Source organism: Ananas comosus, linkage group 17, assembly GCF_001540865.1.
Source record: "Ananas comosus cultivar F153 linkage group 17, ASM154086v1, whole genome shotgun sequence".
Lineage (NCBI taxonomy): Eukaryota > Viridiplantae > Streptophyta > Magnoliopsida > Poales > Bromeliaceae > Ananas > Ananas comosus.
The window spans coordinates 1,715,258-1,735,006 of record NC_033637.1 but is presented as its reverse complement, the minus strand read 5'-3'; the positions used below and the strand labels follow the sequence as shown (position 1 = coordinate 1,735,006).

The following is a 19,749-nucleotide window of genomic DNA, read 5'->3' as shown; positions in this document are numbered from 1 at the left end:
CTTTTGACTTTGGATTTGAAAATTTTTGCCACAATTTTTTATTGGAGAAACGGATTTCATGCGAGGCTCGCTGTTGTTTTCAATATATTTATTATTGGGACCCACGAAGGAGTCAGCATACGTGGAAATATATTTCATTAGTTTAATGGAGCTTACTTTTTTTAAAATATTCGTTAAGTCAAAGTGCTTCATATTAAATGAGAATGAACATATATTAACCATTGACAAAGTAAAACTTCTTTTTATATTATAAATGCCTTTTTAAATCCTTGACAAAGTAAAACTTCTTTTTATATTTATAAATTTATAAATGACATTTGTTGATCGTTGACAAAAGTAAAACTTCTTTTTTTTACATCTGTAAATGAAAAAAAAAAGGCTGAATAAATATTGCATGGAAGAGTTCTATTTTCAATTGTAACGAAGCCTTTTTCCAACAAAAAAAAAAAAACCTAAAAATCAAATTCCCCTTATCGTTTGTTAAAGTTCATAGCTTAATGGCTTCGACGTATGAATTCGTTGTGTTGGCTTTTTATTTTACAAATTCATTTTAACTTCCTGATACAGTAAAACTTTAATTGTATATCTTATTTGTTAGTGTTTAGTGTATTATGTTAAGTTAAACAGATATATATATAACAATCGAGTCAAATAGGAATATTTGGCCAACGAATATGCCATATAAATGAGATAATGCATCCAAGAACCATGAGCTTAAACAATCATTAATTGTAGTTATGATATCATAATAACCATACGTGACTGGCTCAAAATGAATTAAACTTGTGTATACATAATTTTATATTAGAAGATAGATGGAAAAGTCCCTTTCTCCAGAGGAATGATCTAATAATTAATTAGAACACAAATTCTCTCCTACCCACTTTGTTGTTTCTATAAAATTCCCTAATTATTACACCAAACACAATAAACAAAATCTTTTAGAATAATTAAATTTTATGGTTAGAATAATGCTGAAACTGTTTTTTTCATCCATTTGCAGGATCTATGTGATTCCTCAATTTATTCTATGCTATACTCATCCATTTATTCCTCAACTTAAAGTTGTATAAACTGTTCTCTTCGTTGATTCATATTCGGAATAGAGGAATAACTAAATGCACTGTATATGACCTGGGTTTTTGGTATTATTTCATTATTAGTTGTTTATGATAGATGATATACAATTCGTTTAAAATATATTGTTTAAATTTTTATAGAAATCTTATATGCTTAACAACCAATGAGAATTGGCCTCGTGCCCAAGATATTGTAGGAAAATCTCCCATCATCCGCAGCCATTTTAATGGAAGTAACAAAAGCTCTTCCTTTGAGAATATATAGTAGCAAAATGTCACCTCTATGCACCTCAAAAATAATATTATTGTAACAATAGATTATTGATCAACAAATCGGGACAGAGATGATGATGATGATGATGATGATGATGATGATGATAAAAAAATCATATGGGGGACCAAGTTCCTTTAACTTGCCAAGTCCTTTTCTAAGGAGGCTAATATATTTGCCACCTTGATTGTTCACCAATCAAGAAGCTAAAATCAAATAATTATAAAATGGTGGAGGTCAAACTATCTGTTTTAATTAGTACAAAAGGCTTTAGATTACCTGATACGTGTCACAGATATCAACTCATACCTTGATATAGTAATAATCTTTATTAAGATTAACTTAAATACAGTTGTGTTAGGTCAACTTCGAAATTGTTGTTCCACTCCCTTCAAATTATTTTTCTAATACCAATATATTTTCTTTAGAAAATAATTACTCAGAGGTAACAATTGTGAAACAACTAATTTCTATAAAAGTTTAAATTAGTGAAGAACTGTATTTTAACTTTTTATGGTCAATACTTCTCTCACATGTTAGCAGATTTTGACTACGATCTAAAAGCATGGATCTAAACAATCAAGAGAAAATTAAATGAAACAAGGCTGAGGAAAAATTCAAATTCCGGATATCTTATTTTGATATCATATAAAATAATATATATGACAAAAGAAAATATATAAAATGGTAATTTTCTCTCATTAAAGAATGTTATTTTAATTATCTATACTCAGTACCTCACATTATCTAAAAGTCATGATGTGATAAAAGAATAATAGTTTGTACTTAGTCTTATATAGTTAGCAGCCACTTAATTTCATACGCATGCATGATGGATTGAGAGGTTTGTGAAATAATCATTATTATCCAAAATCTTAAGCTAAATGAAAAAGATACTTTTGTAGTTTTATATCTAATACCCTTTTGCGACCCTCCAAAAGACCACTAATGAGCTAAAGAGCGTCGTAGGCGCATTCATGAACCAATCAACGTATATTATACGTCATTATCAGCACATCAACAAACTTTATAATAATCGTAAAACTACTCCTGCAGCATCCTTTCAAAAGTATATTTGCTCTTGCCATTTGACCCCAAAACAGTTAAAAAAACTTTTAAAAAATTAAATAAGCACTGACGTAGAAGAGGATGATATTGGAAACAGTAGATTCCATGAACCTCCAGAGCCCTCCCCATGTGGACTACCACACCATGCATACACCTCAAAAGTGAGATGATCACCGTAATAATAAGGGTAAATTGCATTTTTCCTCAAACTATAAGATAGATGGTATTTTGGTTCTTAAATTTTAATTTGCTATATTTTTTAGCTTGAAGTTTGAAATTGTTGCAATTAATTTCTATAACCCAGTTTACTTGACTGAATATTGATGTATTACTAACGTACAAATGATATAACAATATTGTATTTAATGATGCGCTAATAATTAAGATATTACCTTACTTTTTATATCAATGATACATTAATATTTAGTTAACTAAATTAGATTATGAAATTAGAGTGTAACAATTCTATAGTTTGAGGACCAAACAAGAAATTCATGCACCCTACTAATAATAATCTTATTATTATTATTATTATTATTATTATTATGTGTTTGTGCGTGGGAGGAAGAGACGGGTGAGTGTGGGAAAGGGGGACCGACACATTGCACTATAACCCTTCTCTGGAAACTTGGCCGTGGGGGGATGAATATACTTGAGCCTAATTTAATTTAATAGAAAAAAAAAAGTTCTGAGTCATCACACGGCAACTCCTCTTATTATTTTTTTAAAAATTTTATTTGTTTCACTCTATTTCTCCTCAAGAGTTGCAACCCCAATCCCAATCCAGATCTTAAATTACATCTTGTTTAGGAAAATTATTGAACAATTATGGGCTGAATATTACTGGCGCATCAGAACAACTTGTTATGCGTTTTGAATGGCAATTAACTGGGATAACCAACTGTCTCTAGAGCAAGTGGTAAAGAGTTTGGTGGTTGGTATCTGAGATTCCAAATTCGAATCCTAGTTGATTCACATTTCTAGCTAAGTTTATTTCTAAATGAAATAAACGAAGTGAGTAGCGTGCTATCTATCTCTCAAAAAAAAAAAGAAAAATCAAAGAATGACAACTGGGATTAGAAAAGAAAATGGAGTTTGTAGTTTGTACAACCAAATCATGAGTAGTTTGTTTGTTTTATGCAATCACTTGTGTTTTTCCTTTTCTGCATATTAGGATTCTTTGTCTCTAACCCAAGAAAAACCATTTACCTTTTTTTTTCCAATTTTTTTGGATAAAACTAATACAGAATTTATCTAAACTATGAATTATTTTGAATACAATCTTTCAAAATTTTAATTTTACTTTCCAACTTTTCAATTTATTTTCTTTGAATCAATCAACGACAATTTGACTTTAAAACTTGAATGTATTATTTATCTTTAAAGATTTAGTTAGTATATTTTATGCAATTCTCACAACTATAAATTTATTAAAATAAAAAATTATTTTAAATTTTGAATATGGGTTAAAGGTGAACATTCGTAAGAGTTTTGGGACTAATTAACAGTGTAAGTTACTTTCACATACTTGATAAATTCATTATTTTATGCTGGAAATTAAATACCTAGTTAATTGTATCTTTTCTTTTTTTTTTTTTTTGAGAGATAGGTAGCACGCTATCCGCTTCGTTTATTTCATTTAGAAATAAACTTAGCTAGAAATGGGAATCAACTAGGATTCGAACTTAGGTCTCGGATACCAACCACAAAGCCCTTTGCCAATTGCTCTAGGGACAGTTGGTATTAATTGTATCTTTTCAATCAAGTGGAATTAATGTATCTCTATATTGAGTATGCAGCCATGCAAAGTTGCAAATACAGGTCATTCCCAAATTTAAGTCATGGTACAAAACTTCTTTTTTTTCTTTTATTTTTTTGTAGTATGTTTCCTACTGTTCTGCACAAATAACACATTGATAAATTTGAAAATATAAGTTCCATAAACACACTTCTTTCTTTCTTTCTTCTGAACATGCATCTAAGGACAGCACAGCAGAGGAAAGCACAATCAAAATGTCAGATTTTTGATCAATTTTTGATTGCTAGTAACAAGAGATTCTACTGCATTATGGTAAGCAACATATTACGTAGCAATAGCATGAATGTGTATTTTACCATGTAATTGTTGACGTTTTACTGTTCTATGTATTATTTATCCGCACAATGCGAATACATAACTCTTAGACATAAGGGTCTGGACCAAATAAAGGATTCAACATCATGCTTATCCATAACAAGATAATAATATGAACTTAAACATTCGAACATATATAATATCGCAGTCACAAAAACCATTACTACATGCATTTCTCAAACAAAACTCAATGATTATCATTATAGAATAAATTAAATTCTCCCCTCTTTAAATTATGGTTACAACTTAATTAGAACGCTAGCTATCATAAGTCATCGCTAACGTATGCATGAACTTCTATTTTATTTGTGATCTTCCTTGTGGTCTTTTGCCTCTTTTGATTGAGCTGTGTTTTATACTCTGATCGATTTGTTTTGTTTGCTGTGAAGATCATTGTAACTTCTGTACTTGGGTGCTTTTTCTTTCATTCATCAATGAAATGTTAAAAAAAAAAAAAGAAATATGAGAATGATGTTCCAAATCGGTAAGCGAATATTGTGCATGCCAAGAATATTTCATCCACGATTAGTATACGAGACGAGAAACATAATATATTGCATCAAATTATTCATCCCCTATTTTTCTGATAAAAGGAAGCGACAAAGTGAGATTCTGTAAGTTTTATTTATGCACCATAATGCAATGCACACACAAATAAATGGTTTGCGATTGTGAATGATAAAATAATAGAGTATTATTTAGAAGATTAAAAACAAAAAAACTACTCTATTCCTTAATACTTAGCGATTGCATTACCATTCTACCAATTCAACTAAAAAAATAAGTTAGTGACAAAATGACAAGAAAGTTAGAAGGTCTAGAGGAGATATTGTCATGGTATTGTGTTGTTTAATCCACCAAAGTCTTCTTCCTCCTCCATTAGATTATCTCAGCTCGGCCAAGGTGCGCGGCTGAGATCAGGGGATATTATTCTCCTCTTGAGTCAAAACTCATACCGATTAGCATGTTACATTCCATGTGAAAAAAGTCAGAGATTAAGAAAAATGCAAGTTTTTAATTGAGAGAAGCAAAGTTAAAGGGATAATGCAACAATGTCAACCCCCCTCCACACACCACCCCCGAAAGAGCGCGAAGTCGGCATAGAGATGCCCAACTAACTCCCAACATCAAAACTAGGAATTGGAGTCCCTAATGATTGATCAACTGTTGCTGTCTTAGACAAACCTGTCCTTAATTGTACTTTAATTTAAATATTATCTCCCTAATCTAAGAAAACCCCCACTGAGTTGTAATCCTAGTTTGTTATTTTATTGCAATTACCAATTTACCGACTTCTTATATAAACAAATATGTACATATGTAGATATCCTTGCGTCCTGTTGTAATGAGAAGTACAACTTTTAGCCAGTTGTTGTTGAGAATCTCACTTAAGAATTGCAGCAGCTAACAACTCAGAATCAGGTGCAGCTTGGAATTAGAAAGATTACAAGATTCACATCAAAGATATGCTTCCTAAGTCGGCAGGGTTAGAATATTGCAACTTGTAGGATGGTACATATGATTCAAAAAGATGTTGCAACAAAACATATCATTATAAGAACTATGTTTTTTTTTTTTTTTTTTGAAAAAAAAAGAGGAGAAAACATGTTGAGAACTATGTTTGTCCAATTTATTCATGTGATCAGGGGGTCCATATCATGTGGTCTCCATCTATAACTATTCAGTCATCCTATACAAAAAGAAAATATATTTCACTTTGTAAAAAACAAAGAAAAAAAGAAACCATGTTTAGAGAAGTTCCTTTTCCACAACTAGCTTAGGATTAAAGATCTAAACCTAAATTAAGAAGATCTTTCGGCAAATTAGTTGCCAATTTAAGAAAAACCGGACCGAAGCAAACCAAATAGGGCATGTCTCATGAATCACAGACCAGATAACGAAAACCCTTCGCAAACGCTTTCATGTCTTAACGTGAAGTTAACTACTTCGATTAGGCCAGATTAGTGGCAATTATGCTTCAATATGAAATTATCTAGACAATGTGGAGAGATGGAGGGCACTTTTAATCTTGGAGAGCTTGATTAATATTGCCCTAATTAAGGTGACAAATCACCCTCTTATACTAAGTCAAAGCAAGCAAAATCAATCACTAATATATTGATTAATATATGTTCACCTCATGGGCATGCTTGAGCTGTGGGCATTTAATATCCCTCCAATGCTACATTGACCTTCATATTCTTTTATGTTATTTCAAACTATATATATATTTATACATATGATCAAATGATAAACAAATAAGAGCAGTGTACACCGCCCAAAATGATGCCTCATTTGATTAATCCAGATACAGTTCCCGTGAGAATAAACTAACATTTGACACCAAGTTTGTGCTATTATAAAAGGATGCCTTTGCCTCTCCCCTTTGCAGTCATTCAATTGCAGTTGAAGAGTCTTCCAAAGCTCTAGCAACAAATTAACCCTCCTCCCCCCTTACATTTTTCTCTTCTTAATTTATTTATATCTCCTTCTCGTATCTATCTTATCGAAAGATGGTGATCCCCGTCATCGATTTCTCGAAGTTGGAAGGCGAGGAGCGCGCCGAAACCATGGCCCAGATCGCTAACGGATGCGAAGAGTGGGGATTCTTTCAGGTAGCATGCATGACACACTTGTTTGGAATTCGATCGCTTTACTTTTCTCGCTAGTTTTGATATTCTTCGGCGATACTGTGTGCGTTGCATTGCAGCTGGTGAACCATGGGATCCCGGTGGAGCTACTCGATCGCGTGAAGAAGGTTTGCGCCGAATGCTACAAGTTAAGGGAGGAAGGGTTCAAGGAGTCGAAGCCTGTACAGATGCTGAAGGAAATGGTGGACCGAGAAGGCGAGGGGCTCGCTGTTAACGAGTTGGATGATATGGATTGGGAGGATGTGTTCACTCTCCAAGATGATAATCAGTGGCCATCCAACCCTCCAGAGTTTAAGTAAGATGATCTCGTACATATGATATGATCAAATTAAGATATATTTCCTAGTATATTAATTACTACACTTGCTGGTGATTGCACAAGCAAAGATTAACAAATGAACACTAAATCGTTATGAATCTGGTTTTCTTATATATCTCAATGCAACTTTCTAATTAATCTTTATGGGGGTTTTTTTTTTAAATTTTTTGGAAAAAAAAAAAAAGAAGTATGGATTATTGTGCGAGGTTTAACAACATGTGTACACAATCGTTAATTAATTTGTTTACTAACCTGCTAGCTAGAGCCCATAAATCAATTAATTTATTAACCTGATATTTGTAAAACGGCGACCCTTGAAAAATCACTTGGCATGAAAATGTTTTAGATGGGATTGGCATCGCGAATATTAAAGCAAGATGATCATACAATTTGATATATATCATGATTCCGTCATACGTAACTTAATAAAGAAATCGCAAATTAATATTGCTATTTAAAGTATAACTGAACATTCACCGGTTCCTCGTTTCTTCTTTTGTCGTCATTAAATTTAATTTTTTATGAAGGAATTTGATAAGTTTTTACTGAATCCCCCTCGATCGATCACCCTTTTTTTTTCATAATTAAGTCAATTGATTTCCATCGAGTTATTATTCCAATCAGTTTAGGAATTAAAGGTTCCAGTAAATTTTAATAGCTTATTAGCTATAAACAATCTGAAAACCGGTTACAGTTTGGCGAATCCTCAATTTGAATATTCAAAATAATTCAATTTATAACGATCAAAATTTAGAAAAATACGTGGGGGAACAACGAAAAAGAAAAGCAACAAGGGGTGCATTCATATGTACAACATTTTTTTTTTTTTTTTTTTACTTTTAATTTGGATCAAGTAAATTATACCGTCCCTCATAAATTATTCACTCAAAAAAAAAAAAAAAAAAAAAAAAAAAAACTTGTAGGGAAACTATGATGGAGTATAGGCGCGAGTTGAAAAAGCTGGCGGAGAAGATGCTGGAGATCATGGAAGAGAACCTAGGCCTGGAGAAGGATATAATGAAGGGCGCATTCACCAGCGGCGACGACTACGCGCCGTTCTTCGGGACGAAAGTCAGCCACTACCCGCCGTGCCCCCACCCCGACCTCGCCACGGGCCTGCGCGCCCACACTGACGCCGGTGGCGTCATCCTCCTCTTCCAGGACGACGAGGTCGGCGGCCTGCAGATCCTCAAAGACGGCCGCTGGGTCGACGTCCAGCCGCTGGCCGACGCCATCGTCATCAACACCGGCGACCAGATCGAGGTCATCAGCAACGGCCGGTACAAGAGCGTCTGGCACCGCGTGCTCGCCACCCGCGACGGCAACCGCCGCTCCATCGCCTCCTTCTACAACCCCGCCCTCGAGGCCACCATCGGCCCCGCCACCAATGCCGCCGCCGCATACCCCACGTTCGCGTTCGGAGACTACATGGACGTGTACGTGAAGCAGAAGTTCCAGGCCAAGCAGCGCAGGTTCGACGCCATGGCGAAGGTGTAATTCCGTCGATCGATCGATCGATCGTACAGTGCTAGTAATTCATAGTCACTATATACTAATGGTGTGTGAAAATGGTAGTTCCTTGTTTTCTTATTGTGTGAGTGGTGCATGTATAGATAGTTAATTTGTTGCATGGCCATCTTTTGTGTGTTGGTTTGGAGAAGCTTGTTTGCTTTTTAATTGCGCAAATGTTTGAGCGTAGGATATGGCATGCATGGACTTTTTAAAGGTTTGTGTTTGAGTCTAATGCATGGTTGTACATTTTATTGAGATAAAAAGTCTAAGTTGTGATGGTGGTGATGAGTCCTAAATTTTGTCTCTTTTTTTTTTTATTATTGGTTGCTTAGTTGGAGTTTGTTTTACACGCACGTAAAGATGATTTGAAATGTTCAATTTAATCTCAATGAATTACGTACGCTAGATAACTAAGTATAAACGAATCACTTTTATAACTAGATACGAAGTACTGAAAAAATAAACCACGTACCATGCAACTACAACGAGGCAGAGGTAATAGCAAATACGAATAAGCGGCAACTACATACAGAATCCCTCCACCTGCTTAATTTTACGGTGTAGAGTTTTTTTAAGAAAAAGATAGCAAACTACCTGTTTTATTTATTGTGAGGAAATGAACTTAGTCATAATGATGGAGACAATCAAAATTTGTGAAAGTTCAGAAGGAAAAACAGTTTGAAACTCAACAAAGCACCTCCCAAGAGTTTAAAAGTTGATTGATACTTCAAAGCAAGTAAGCCAAATTGTGAATTAACCTTGTTTCGGAAGATCATGTGGTTCCGCTCAATTCAAAACGACCACCATATAAAAAAAAATAAAATAAAATAAAAATTGAGAGATAGGTAGCACGCTACCCGATTTGTTTATTTCTAAAATTAAATAAACTTAGCAGGAAATGTGAATCAATTAGGATTCGAACTTAGATTTCGGATATTAACCACCAAGTTCTTTGCCACTTGCTCTAGGAACGGTCAGTTATATGAAAAAAAGTTGATCCAGTGTTCATTGGGTTTAGGCTTCTGATCTGGCCCATTAAGGCCCGGCCGATTAACTCGCTGTGGATTTTTTTGGGTGGGGCTAGAGAGAGAATAGCAGTATGTTGCTGCCTCATTTATTTTTTTTTGTAGACATAATTTCGGCGAAAAATAAAAAATAACTAGACTTTAAACTTTGAACTGTAAATATATATCAACTATTAAACTCTTTGCGACTTGCAATAGAAATGGCCTATGTTAGAAGTATAGCAAGTCAGTAGCAAAAAGCTACGGCTTACGGAAGAAAAATGAGGTGCAAGTCAAAGTGGCTACGTGATTTTCTCTATCCTGAACATCAGCTAAGATCCCAGCTTACTAAGATACTCCACAAACTCTTATAAGTAGTTACAAAAAAGGATTTTTGAAAAAAATATTTTAAAAAACATTAGGCGAAATAAACCATCTTACTAGACTGAATCAAGTAAAGAAACCTAGTTCTTACGCCCAAAGCCAAAAATTACCCAGTAACAACAGAAAATTTAATAAAGTTCGTTAATCATATAATATAATCAAACTAGTCTAAGGCTTCGTTTGGAATTGTGGGAAGATAGCGTTACGTGCGGTAAGAAAATATGTTGGCAAAATATCATGTTTGTTTTCGTATGTAATATTGCGTTCCGCATATCGCGATGAGTCGGTTACGATATATTTTTTGTGGTTCTATCGGAGAACGTAGAAGTATATTCCTATATATTTTTTCCTCAACTCTATTTTATTTAATAGCGTTTGATAGGCTTCAATACCAAACTAAGCCTAAATAAGTTGTTTGCTTATTTATTTGCAAGACAACATTGTTGTGTTTGTGAAGACATTATTAGTTAGTACAAAGAAGCAAACCAAGAAAAAAAAGTAATAAAGAAGAGAGAAAAAGCAGCTTGGTCAACTAGATTATTATAAATAACTATAACAAAGTATAGATCTAGCCTCTTGGCTACGCTATAAGAATGGCCGACACCGACAAATCTACTTGGAGAATTGGATCCCAAATGAGTGATAAATTAGTACTATTATCTTTCGTATATGTACTCAACTGAGATATGAAATACAAAATTTTAAATGCCCGCCGGTACAAAATGTGCCCAACATATCATACCATACTGATAAGATATTATACAATATGTATTTTTTTATAAAACTAACAAATAATAACTCTAATAAAATATAGAAGATTTGATAAAATAACGAATATTCTTATCACAGTGTATCGACACGAGAGCGTTTTCCTAAGAAAAAATTATGTGTTTTTAAATTTTGACAACTTTAATACCTGATATGAGCCTCTGTAAGAACCTTCGCAGCATCACAATCCACCGTCCAGATCCAAATCCTAAAACACATTTTTGTGTCGGCTACGGAAGCACTAGGCCCAAATTTTATTCTAACCTCAAACATGCTTGACCTCCTGATCAAATGTGACTTAATTTGCCCGTTTACCAAGTCAAATCCCATTATTTATAATTTCTCTCTTTCAACCCGTACTCATTGATAGAGATTGTCTCTTGGATGCCAATCTTGATTTGTGCGCCATCCTGTCACGGGTCAAATGACTCACCTGCACAGAACGAGCCAGCCAAGCCAGACTCTTTACAAACTCAATGTTATTGACAAGGTCAGGGCCGTTGACAACAAAAAGGGCCCTGACAATCCGGTGGCTGCATTGACCTCACATTACTTTACAATTTTCCATATACTTGTACATATCAAATTATCCAACTTTGTGCATTATAAAAGGCCAACCCCATACTTGGTCATTCATTGCATTACTGAGACTCCTAAGCTTCTCAAAGAGGCTCCTCTTCATCTCTCCCTAACTGTCTTTTCTCTAATAATGGCTATTCCAGTCATTGATTTCTCGAAGTTGGATGGCGACGAGAGGACCCAAACTTTGGCGCAGATTGCAAATGCATGCGAGGAATGGGGATTTTTCCAGGTGAACATCTAACTGTATCCTCATCAATGCTTTTTCCGTAAATCATAGTACTTGCAGACAATATAAGAGTCATCATCTTGTTAACACTAACAGCTCGTAAACCACGGGATTCCGATTGAGCTTCTCGAAGGCGTGAAGAAGGTGTGCTCCGAATGCTATAAGCTGAGAGAGGAAGAGTTCAGAAGGTCCAACCCTGTCGTGCAATTGAACAAGCTGGCGGATCAGGAAGGTGAAGGGCACTCCTTCGAGAAGTTGGATAATGTTGATTGGGAGGATGTGTTTTTCCTCCAAGATGATAACCAGTGGCCATCTAACCCCCCTGAGTTCAAGTAAGCCCCCTAATCCTATACCTCCACATGATTCTATCATTGTGTAGCCATAGAAACAGTTTCAGTGAAGCTATGAAGTTCTGCTTGAGCAAAGCTGACTAAAAGATCACCTACATTTTTTTTTCATTAAATTCTCACCTTCTGAATTGGGCTCAGAAGCTAATTTCAACATAATAAAAGCTTCGCATTTCTTGCTCGCTTGACATCGTGCAGTACTTTTCAGAATACAAAAGTTACTTTAGAAGGTGAACGGAACAGGCACGATATCCTTACCTGCACCAGAGTATATGAGTGGGGAAGGCAAAAAGATTCCAATGTTTGATCATACCTTTCCTACAAAAGGCTGTTTTTAACCATATGTAATTTTTATTTTACTTAGAAAGTTTATTCAGTAATTTACATTGTAAAATCAAGAGTTTGGCCTCTTAATCTTGACTCTCAGTCCTCCCACCAAAGACTTGAAACCACAATCCTTTCAAACCTAGTCTGGTGCTTTACCATTGAAATATCAACAGTGCGTCGAGAAAAAACGTTTACATAATTATATAACAGGAATTAAATTCTTGCTCCTAAAATTTGCTCAGCTATAATAACCACACTCCAGCTAACGAAATAAATTATAACCATAAATTTTCACAAAAATGCAGGGAGATAATGAAAGAGTGTAGGAGGGAGCTTAGGAACCTGGCTGAGAAAGTAATGGAGGTGATGGAAGAGAACCTGGGCTTAGAGAGAGGCCACATCAAGAAGGCCTTCTCCGGCGGCGGCGACTATGCACCCTTCTTTGGCACGAAGGTGAGCCACTACCCGCCGTGCCCACGCCCTGACCTCGCCAACGGCCTCCGTGCCCACACTGACGCCGGTGGCGTCATCCTCCTCTTCCAGGACGACCGCGTCGGCGGCCTGCAGATACTGAAGGATGGCTGCTGGATTGACGTCCAGCCGATCACCAACACCATCGTGATCAACACCGGTGACCAGATTGAGGTCCTAAGCAATGGCAAGTATAAGAGTGTTTTGCACCGTGTTTTGGCGACACGCGCCGGCAATCGCCGTTCTGTTGCTTCGTTCTACAATCCAGCCTTAAAGGCCACTATAGCTCCGGCCATCGAAGGAGAGGGGGGTAGGGGTTTGTACCCTGAGTTTGTCTTCGGGGATTATATGGATTTCTATGTGAAGCAGAAGTTTCTCCCCAAGGAGCCGAGGTTTGAAGCAATGAGGGCCATGAAAATGAAGGATGGTGGAAAGTGAAAAGGGCAAAGGGAATGCTGGTGATTCTTGTAGGGCAGATGATTATATGAAGGTGAGAGTTGATACTTACAGTGTGCTTTTGAGTGATTGGTTTGCAAGAATGATGGTTTCCGCTAGGATTTAAGATGAGAGTTTTTGTAATGAGGGTATTCAGTATCGATTGCTATTCTTTCCACTAAAAATATCAAAAGTGTTATCCTTGACTCTTCCTTAATCTGTATTCACTTTGCAACAGTTGCTTGACTTGGACGAAACTTGATGCATTATGAAATTCGAAAAGAGGTTTCCATGTATGGATGCTGAATGAGCAATGCTAACTGGACACCTATTTATACAGTGTAAATCTGACACCCCACTCATCCAAAAATTATTATTCTCTCACAAATCTTATCAACAATTTTATTTTAATACAAACCCACAAGGAATGAGTGAGGTTTAAGATTTACACCTCCTCATAAGTGTAGCCAGTTAGCATTTTTCATGCTGAATTTGGTCATGCGGAGTGAACAATTGTGACAGCTAATGATGAGAAGCATAAGTAGTGGCGTCAAACAATTTAGAAAACTTATTGACAGGGCATATCAAATCTGCTGATGTCCGAAACTAGAGATACAACGTCTAGCAATATCTTATAATGATCCATACTGCATAGTTAGAGAAATGACTGCTGTATGAAGAACACTGAAGTAATTGGACAGACGAGGAAAGTATATTTTTCAGAAAATACGTCAAAAGGCACCAAAAAACATATGAAAATGAAAGTTACCGGCATACAAGCAACAACAAGCATACACCACTCTGATACATTTCAGGCTGCAGTATGCGCACCACTCAAATGGAGGAGAAGAATTTAAATTTTCAGTACCTACATTATCAAACAATTCTGACATGAGTTCAATTGAAAAAAGCATGGTAACAAATAACTCAACCACTTCTTATGTCGCCGCCATAGAACCATGATTCTATTACATACACCTGCTCAATATAAATCTAAAGTATTAGAGGACAATATTGAATGGCATCAGTAACAAGTAACTGAACATGTACAGAGAAGAAGACTTGATTATGATTAAACTCATCCACAACCTTTGTTGACATCCTCAACAGCTGAGTGTTTCTCCATGCTAAATTAGCCGCAGCACTTCACTACAAAACTAAATGGCACTATCCGAAATGATATCCCAACCCCTCTTCACAGAAAGAATAACGTACCAAAGGCCATCGAAATGGCCACTTCATATGCTGGTACAATAGAGTCATAATCCTCTTACACACAACCACTTGATAAGAATCAAAACTAACTTATAAGAGGATAAGATGAAATGGCATCAATAACATGTGAAAAGAACGTGTATTGAGAAAATAATTATGATAAAACTCTATTGCCAATTTGCATGTAACATCATAATCTGCTGAGTGCTATTCCATGCTAAACTGCACCGTGTCCCAAAATTAAATGGCACTATCTGACATAACAGTCTAACGCCTCTTCATAGATCGGCACAAATGCCGATTAAGCCATGCAATGCTTCAGAATTTCAATAAAAAAGTATGTCATTACTCAAAAATTTTCTCTCCTGTCGAGAATATCAAAAAAATGAAAGAACTAAAAATGCAGAGGTATCCTGGAACAAAAAATACTGTCTTCCAACTCTCAGAACTCGAGAGATCCATATTAGCACTCTTTGCTGCCTCCAATATGTTTCCTGTAAGCCCAACACCTACAATACCAGCCAATGTACCTGCTGTATTAGAAACCCCCATAACAATGCCTGCATATTTTGGGGCCACATCCAAGTGATTTACAGCGAACCCAGCCCTTCCTAAAGCCAAAAAACCAAGAGAGAGCGACGAACATAACACAGTGCCTGTAAATGTTCGAAATAAAGGAAGGGCCATTAAAGCAAGGGCAGATACGATGAACCCAACAGTATTCAACAATTTGCGAGTTTTGGTAACTGATAAGATCCTTCTAGTAATCAAGTGATCCGCAACCACCCCACCTATATTTGAAAATATAAACATGTTGAGGTAAGGAAGCATTTTTGAAGGTCCCATGTCATGGAGACTAAGATTGAGTCCGAGCTCGAAATATGTGGGCAACCAGTTCATAAGCACGTATAATGCATAATGGAAGGTGAAATTGTTAACCACAATAGCCCAAACTGGCAAACTGAAGATTATCTGTTTCCATGGGATCTTAGGTCCACGTATAGAACTAACAACATTTTGTGCTTTGATCTTCTCTTTTGATCTTGAAATAGGCAATAAATGCTCTCCAAAATTAGAAACTGTTGCCTTCGGTTGATCAGGGCGAGGAGGGTCATTTGCGAATTTGAACCACACGAAGGACCAAATTAAACCGAGCGCCGCTTCAATCAAAAAAACAGACTGGGGTCCATTATGCTTTACTACACTTGGCAACATTAGCATGCCACATGCCGCCCCAAGATACATTCCCGAAGTTGTAAGGGAAACAGAGCGGGACCGCTCGTGTGGTGGGACCCATTGCGCTAGAACTGTATGGATGGAAGGAAATATGAAACCCTGAGCCACACCAACAAAGAGGCGGGAAAGGACCAATGTGATTACTTGATTTGGGTCTAGTGGTACCAAAGCACAAATTGAAGACCATAAAGCAAAGGACCAAAGAAGGACACGTCTCCCCCCGACTCTCTGAGCTGCCCACCCACCAGGAATTTGAGAAGCAACATATCCATAGTAGAATGTAGATAATATTAGGCCCTTGCTTGCTTGACTCACACCAATGGCGTCTGCAGCAGCTGTGTAAGCAATTGAGAAGCCAACTCGCTCGATGTAGCATACATTTGTGCATAGGAATGTTAGTAGAACAATAATGTACCGCTTTTTCGCCATGTGCAACTGATTTATGTCATAAAGATGATGTGTACTTGTCCAAACCAAAGTCAAATTTCCTAGCAACCCATGTATCTTCTCCTGAAATTCCTATCAGAACATATCTTTATCCCTTTTACTTCTACGGATGATGATATGTGAGACAGATGACACATTTATTATTCTCCCATTATGAAGGACAGCACAGAATGGTATCACGGCATAAGATACAGATGGCAAATCAGGATGCGTGATCAGCTACATCAAGTTACAATCTCGAGTTGCTGAAAATATTGCAGAAAACCTAGTAAAAGAGTCAAGAAAAAAAGGGAATTAAGATGAAGGCATTCAATTGAATTCCAGAGAAAGACAAGCCAAAACACGTTAGTTTTCTGCAGCTGCTTATACTTAGGTCAGGAAAATTGCTATAAAACAAATATAGTGCTGGAAATTTACTCCATCCCTTAGCACATTCAAAACTCTAGAAGCATTTGCATAGATCCACCTAAGAAACACCAGACTTCAGCTTGAAGTTACTCAACTATCTAACCATTTAAAAATTTATATCATTAGTATTATGCAAAGTCTGTATTTCACCACAAAAAAAAAAAAAAAATGCAAGTCATTATTAACTGGCATTCTTTTATATTAATTTAAACAACTAGTAGCATGTAAGAATATGTAAAGCTGGTTAACTACAAACTTATTACTAGTATGATTTTTACGTGGCGATGACAAGATCATATGACAAGTGAGGACCTTGACCAAATGCCTAGGATGTGAACATCAATTTTGAACAATGTACAAACATGTCATTTCACAACAATACAAGTCCAGGTCAACATTGTTGATTAAATCAACTTAGAGGTGATCACTTAGATGGCACCCGCCACCGCCAACATGTGTCAACACATTCCATTGATTAAGTGAAGACTTTAAAATCATTTAACAACGTTCATAAACTAAACACATAAGGTACCAAGAATGAATCCAACCGAAAGAAAAAGGAGAAGGCCCATTTGATATCTCTAAGATTTTGCAAGCGAACTTCGTATTTTCCATTTTATCATACTATGGAAACTGGAAGGTAAAAAAGTTATTTTGAGTAGATCTGATAGGGAGAGCAGAGTGTACTGACATAAAGCTTCACCCCATCCAAATAGCTAATCACTTTTGTTGCTTTCTAGCTGGTAAGAACCAAAGAAAGGGTGGAGAAGAACCAGAATTATGAAATGTCTTCCAAGAATAGAAAAACCTAGAGCGCTACTGGTCAATAAAATTGTATCAAGCATTCTGAAAAGCAAGAGACCAACGACACCAAAAACTCAAGAACAAAAGTAACTTTGTCAAAACATTACAACTAGAATGTCTAAATATTCTCCATGTGTAACTTAGCACAGCTACTTTACAGAAAATTCTGATGGAAATTAGAGGACAAGAGTTGAAGGAGTGCTTACAAGGAATTATTGCCCTTCAACATACTTAAGTTGTTTAATTGAACATCAATTTAACCTCAAATACCCTAGCCATCATAATATCTAACCAAAACTACTAACCCAATAGTTTTCTTCAAATTTTACACAGTTTACACAATTTATTTGCACCAAAAAGGATGATAACTAGATTAGAAAGAACAATAGTAGCTGATCCGGTCAATAGTAACATTCTTCAGGCTTAGTATACATTTTGTAGTAAATAGTGGCCTCACCCAATTTAACAAAAGAAGGATGCATCAAAAAGTTATCAACATTGCATATGTATACAAACTAACACCCAATAAAGTGGTAGATCTACGCAATCTCAAAGTCAACTCCGAGCTTCAAAGCCTAACGGATCAGGATTATCTGCGTTTCTAATCCTTCTTCTTTATACGCCAAATTCCAGTTCCCTACTCTTGATTCCCCAAATTGCAAACTTATACTAACGTAAACGAAGAAACCGCATGAAACCAATTAATACCAGCAAAAAGAGAGACAGATCCACTGCATACCACTGCATCTGCTTCGGAATCTCGCAACGGAAGAAGAAGCGACCATAGAGAAAACCCACGGAGGTAGGCGATGAAGCTCCCCGTCGCCGGCGCCGGAGATGGGGAAGAAGGGCTGATGCGGCTGCGGAGGAGGCGCGGCGCCGGGGTACGGCTAGGGTTACGAATTGGGAGAGATCGGGGAGGGCTCGACTACGAAAATGGACGAGGAATCCACCGAGTGTGAAATGAAAACGAAGAGGAAACGTGGGATTAGGTGCGGAGGAGGAGAAAAGATTCAAAAGAACCGAGACAAAAGGAGTTTTGGGCTTCAACAGTGGCGGGTACGTTTTGGGGGAGTTATTTGCTGGGTGCTATTTATTGGTGACAGCTGACGCCTTATGCGGCAATTAGTTAGGCTTCATTTTGGGAATGCGGAAAGATGGCGTTACGTGCACGGTAATTAGTTAGGTTTCGTTTGAAATTGCGGAAAAATTATATTACGTGAGATAAAAAATAACGATAAAAAAATATTCTGTTTATTTCCGTACGTAATATTACGTTCCGTATATTGTGGTCAGTAGGTTACGATATATTTTCTACGATCCTATCGAAAAACGTAGAAGCATATTCCTACATATTTTTCTCAACTCCATTCTATCTAATAACGTTAGATCCACCTCAATACCAAACTAAGCCTTATTCTTCCGAGAGAGAAGGTATATGCTGTCGCAATTCTCATGCCATCAATGAAAAAAAAATCTAAAATGTATTAGTTACATTGTAGATACTACGTTATTAATTAATTAATTAAATTATTTTTTTAATTTACACATTCTGTGATAATTGTTAAAAAAATAATTTTATAATATTTTTTATTTAAAATAAATAATATAATAGGCTGTTAATAACTGATATGGTATGACAGATATACAGTAGAATCTCTCCACCACCAGCAGTAGGTGAAATTGAATCGAGGTTGTGGCACGGCAATAATATTATGCTTATATACAGTAATATTTAATTAATAAAAATGTAAATTATGAAAAGGTAAGAATGATTTGTAATTTTAAAGTTAAAATATAACTATTGAATTATAAGAAAAGTATTTTTTGTACCACAGATAGCGATAGTTTTTAAAGTTCCGGCCTCAAACCTGCACAAATTGGTGCGTCACACCGGCTCGCTAGTTTCTCGATCGGCACAGCAAGGTAATCTCTCCGAACCATTGTCTAGACAATTAAATATGAATTAATTTTCAAGACTTGAATAGATAAATAAGACTTGAATTAATTATCTCTCAAAAAAGACTTGAATAGATAAATAAAGAAATAATATCTTCATTT

General features: G+C 36.0%; 3 protein-coding genes across 4 annotated transcripts; 2 read left to right on the top strand and 1 right to left on the bottom strand.

Moving 5' to 3' along the window:
* LOC109722938 (1-aminocyclopropane-1-carboxylate oxidase) lies at window positions 6,970–9,330 on the top strand. The gene is made up of 3 exons (XM_020251117.1): window positions 6,970–7,167; window positions 7,263–7,498; window positions 8,446–9,330. The coding sequence occupies exons 1-3, from the start codon at window positions 7,066–7,068 to the stop codon at window positions 9,017–9,019; spliced, it is 912 nt and encodes a 303-aa protein (XP_020106706.1). The 5' UTR covers window positions 6,970–7,065; the 3' UTR covers window positions 9,020–9,330.
* Window positions 11,145–14,425, top strand: LOC109723245 (1-aminocyclopropane-1-carboxylate oxidase-like). Its single transcript, XM_020251552.1, has 3 exons — window positions 11,145–12,001; window positions 12,095–12,330; window positions 12,978–14,425. Exons 1-3 carry the CDS (start codon window positions 11,615–11,617, stop codon window positions 13,579–13,581), a joined length of 1,227 nt encoding a protein of 408 aa, XP_020107141.1. The 5' UTR covers window positions 11,145–11,614; the 3' UTR covers window positions 13,582–14,425.
* Window positions 14,429–18,751, bottom strand: LOC109723244 (probable anion transporter 6). Of its 2 annotated transcripts, none has more exons than XM_020251551.1 (2): window positions 18,397–18,751; window positions 14,429–16,741 (listed from the first exon to the last, which is right to left on the bottom strand). In XM_020251551.1, exon 2 carries the CDS (start codon window positions 16,456–16,458, stop codon window positions 15,139–15,141), a length of 1,320 nt encoding a protein of 439 aa, XP_020107140.1. In that variant the 5' UTR covers window positions 16,459–16,741; window positions 18,397–18,751; the 3' UTR covers window positions 14,429–15,138. The 2 variants fall into 2 exon arrangements, with proteins under 2 accessions (XP_020107140.1, XP_020107139.1); XM_020251550.1 differs by having other exon boundaries at window positions 18,428–18,751.

Excerpts from the sequence above, each read along its gene's own strand:
- LOC109722938 (XM_020251117.1), top strand. The coding sequence starts at position 7,066 with ATGGTGATCCCCGTCATCGATTTCTCGAAGTTGGAAGGCGAGGAGCGC. Across the intron at positions 7,168-7,262 it reads AAGAGTGGGGATTCTTTCAG|CTGGTGAACCATGGGATCCC; the intron begins GTAGCATGCATG and ends GTTGCATTGCAG. Across the intron at positions 7,499-8,445 it reads TCCAACCCTCCAGAGTTTAA|GGAAACTATGATGGAGTATA; the intron begins GTAAGATGATCT and ends AAAAACTTGTAG.
- LOC109723245 (XM_020251552.1), top strand. The coding sequence starts at position 11,615 with ATGACTCACCTGCACAGAACGAGCCAGCCAAGCCAGACTCTTTACAAA. Across the intron at positions 12,002-12,094 it reads AGGAATGGGGATTTTTCCAG|CTCGTAAACCACGGGATTCC; the intron begins GTGAACATCTAA and ends TAACACTAACAG. Across the intron at positions 12,331-12,977 it reads TCTAACCCCCCTGAGTTCAA|GGAGATAATGAAAGAGTGTA; the intron begins GTAAGCCCCCTA and ends ACAAAAATGCAG.
- LOC109723244 (XM_020251551.1), bottom strand. The coding sequence starts at position 16,458 with ATGGCGAAAAAGCGGTACATTATTGTTCTACTAACATTCCTATGCACA.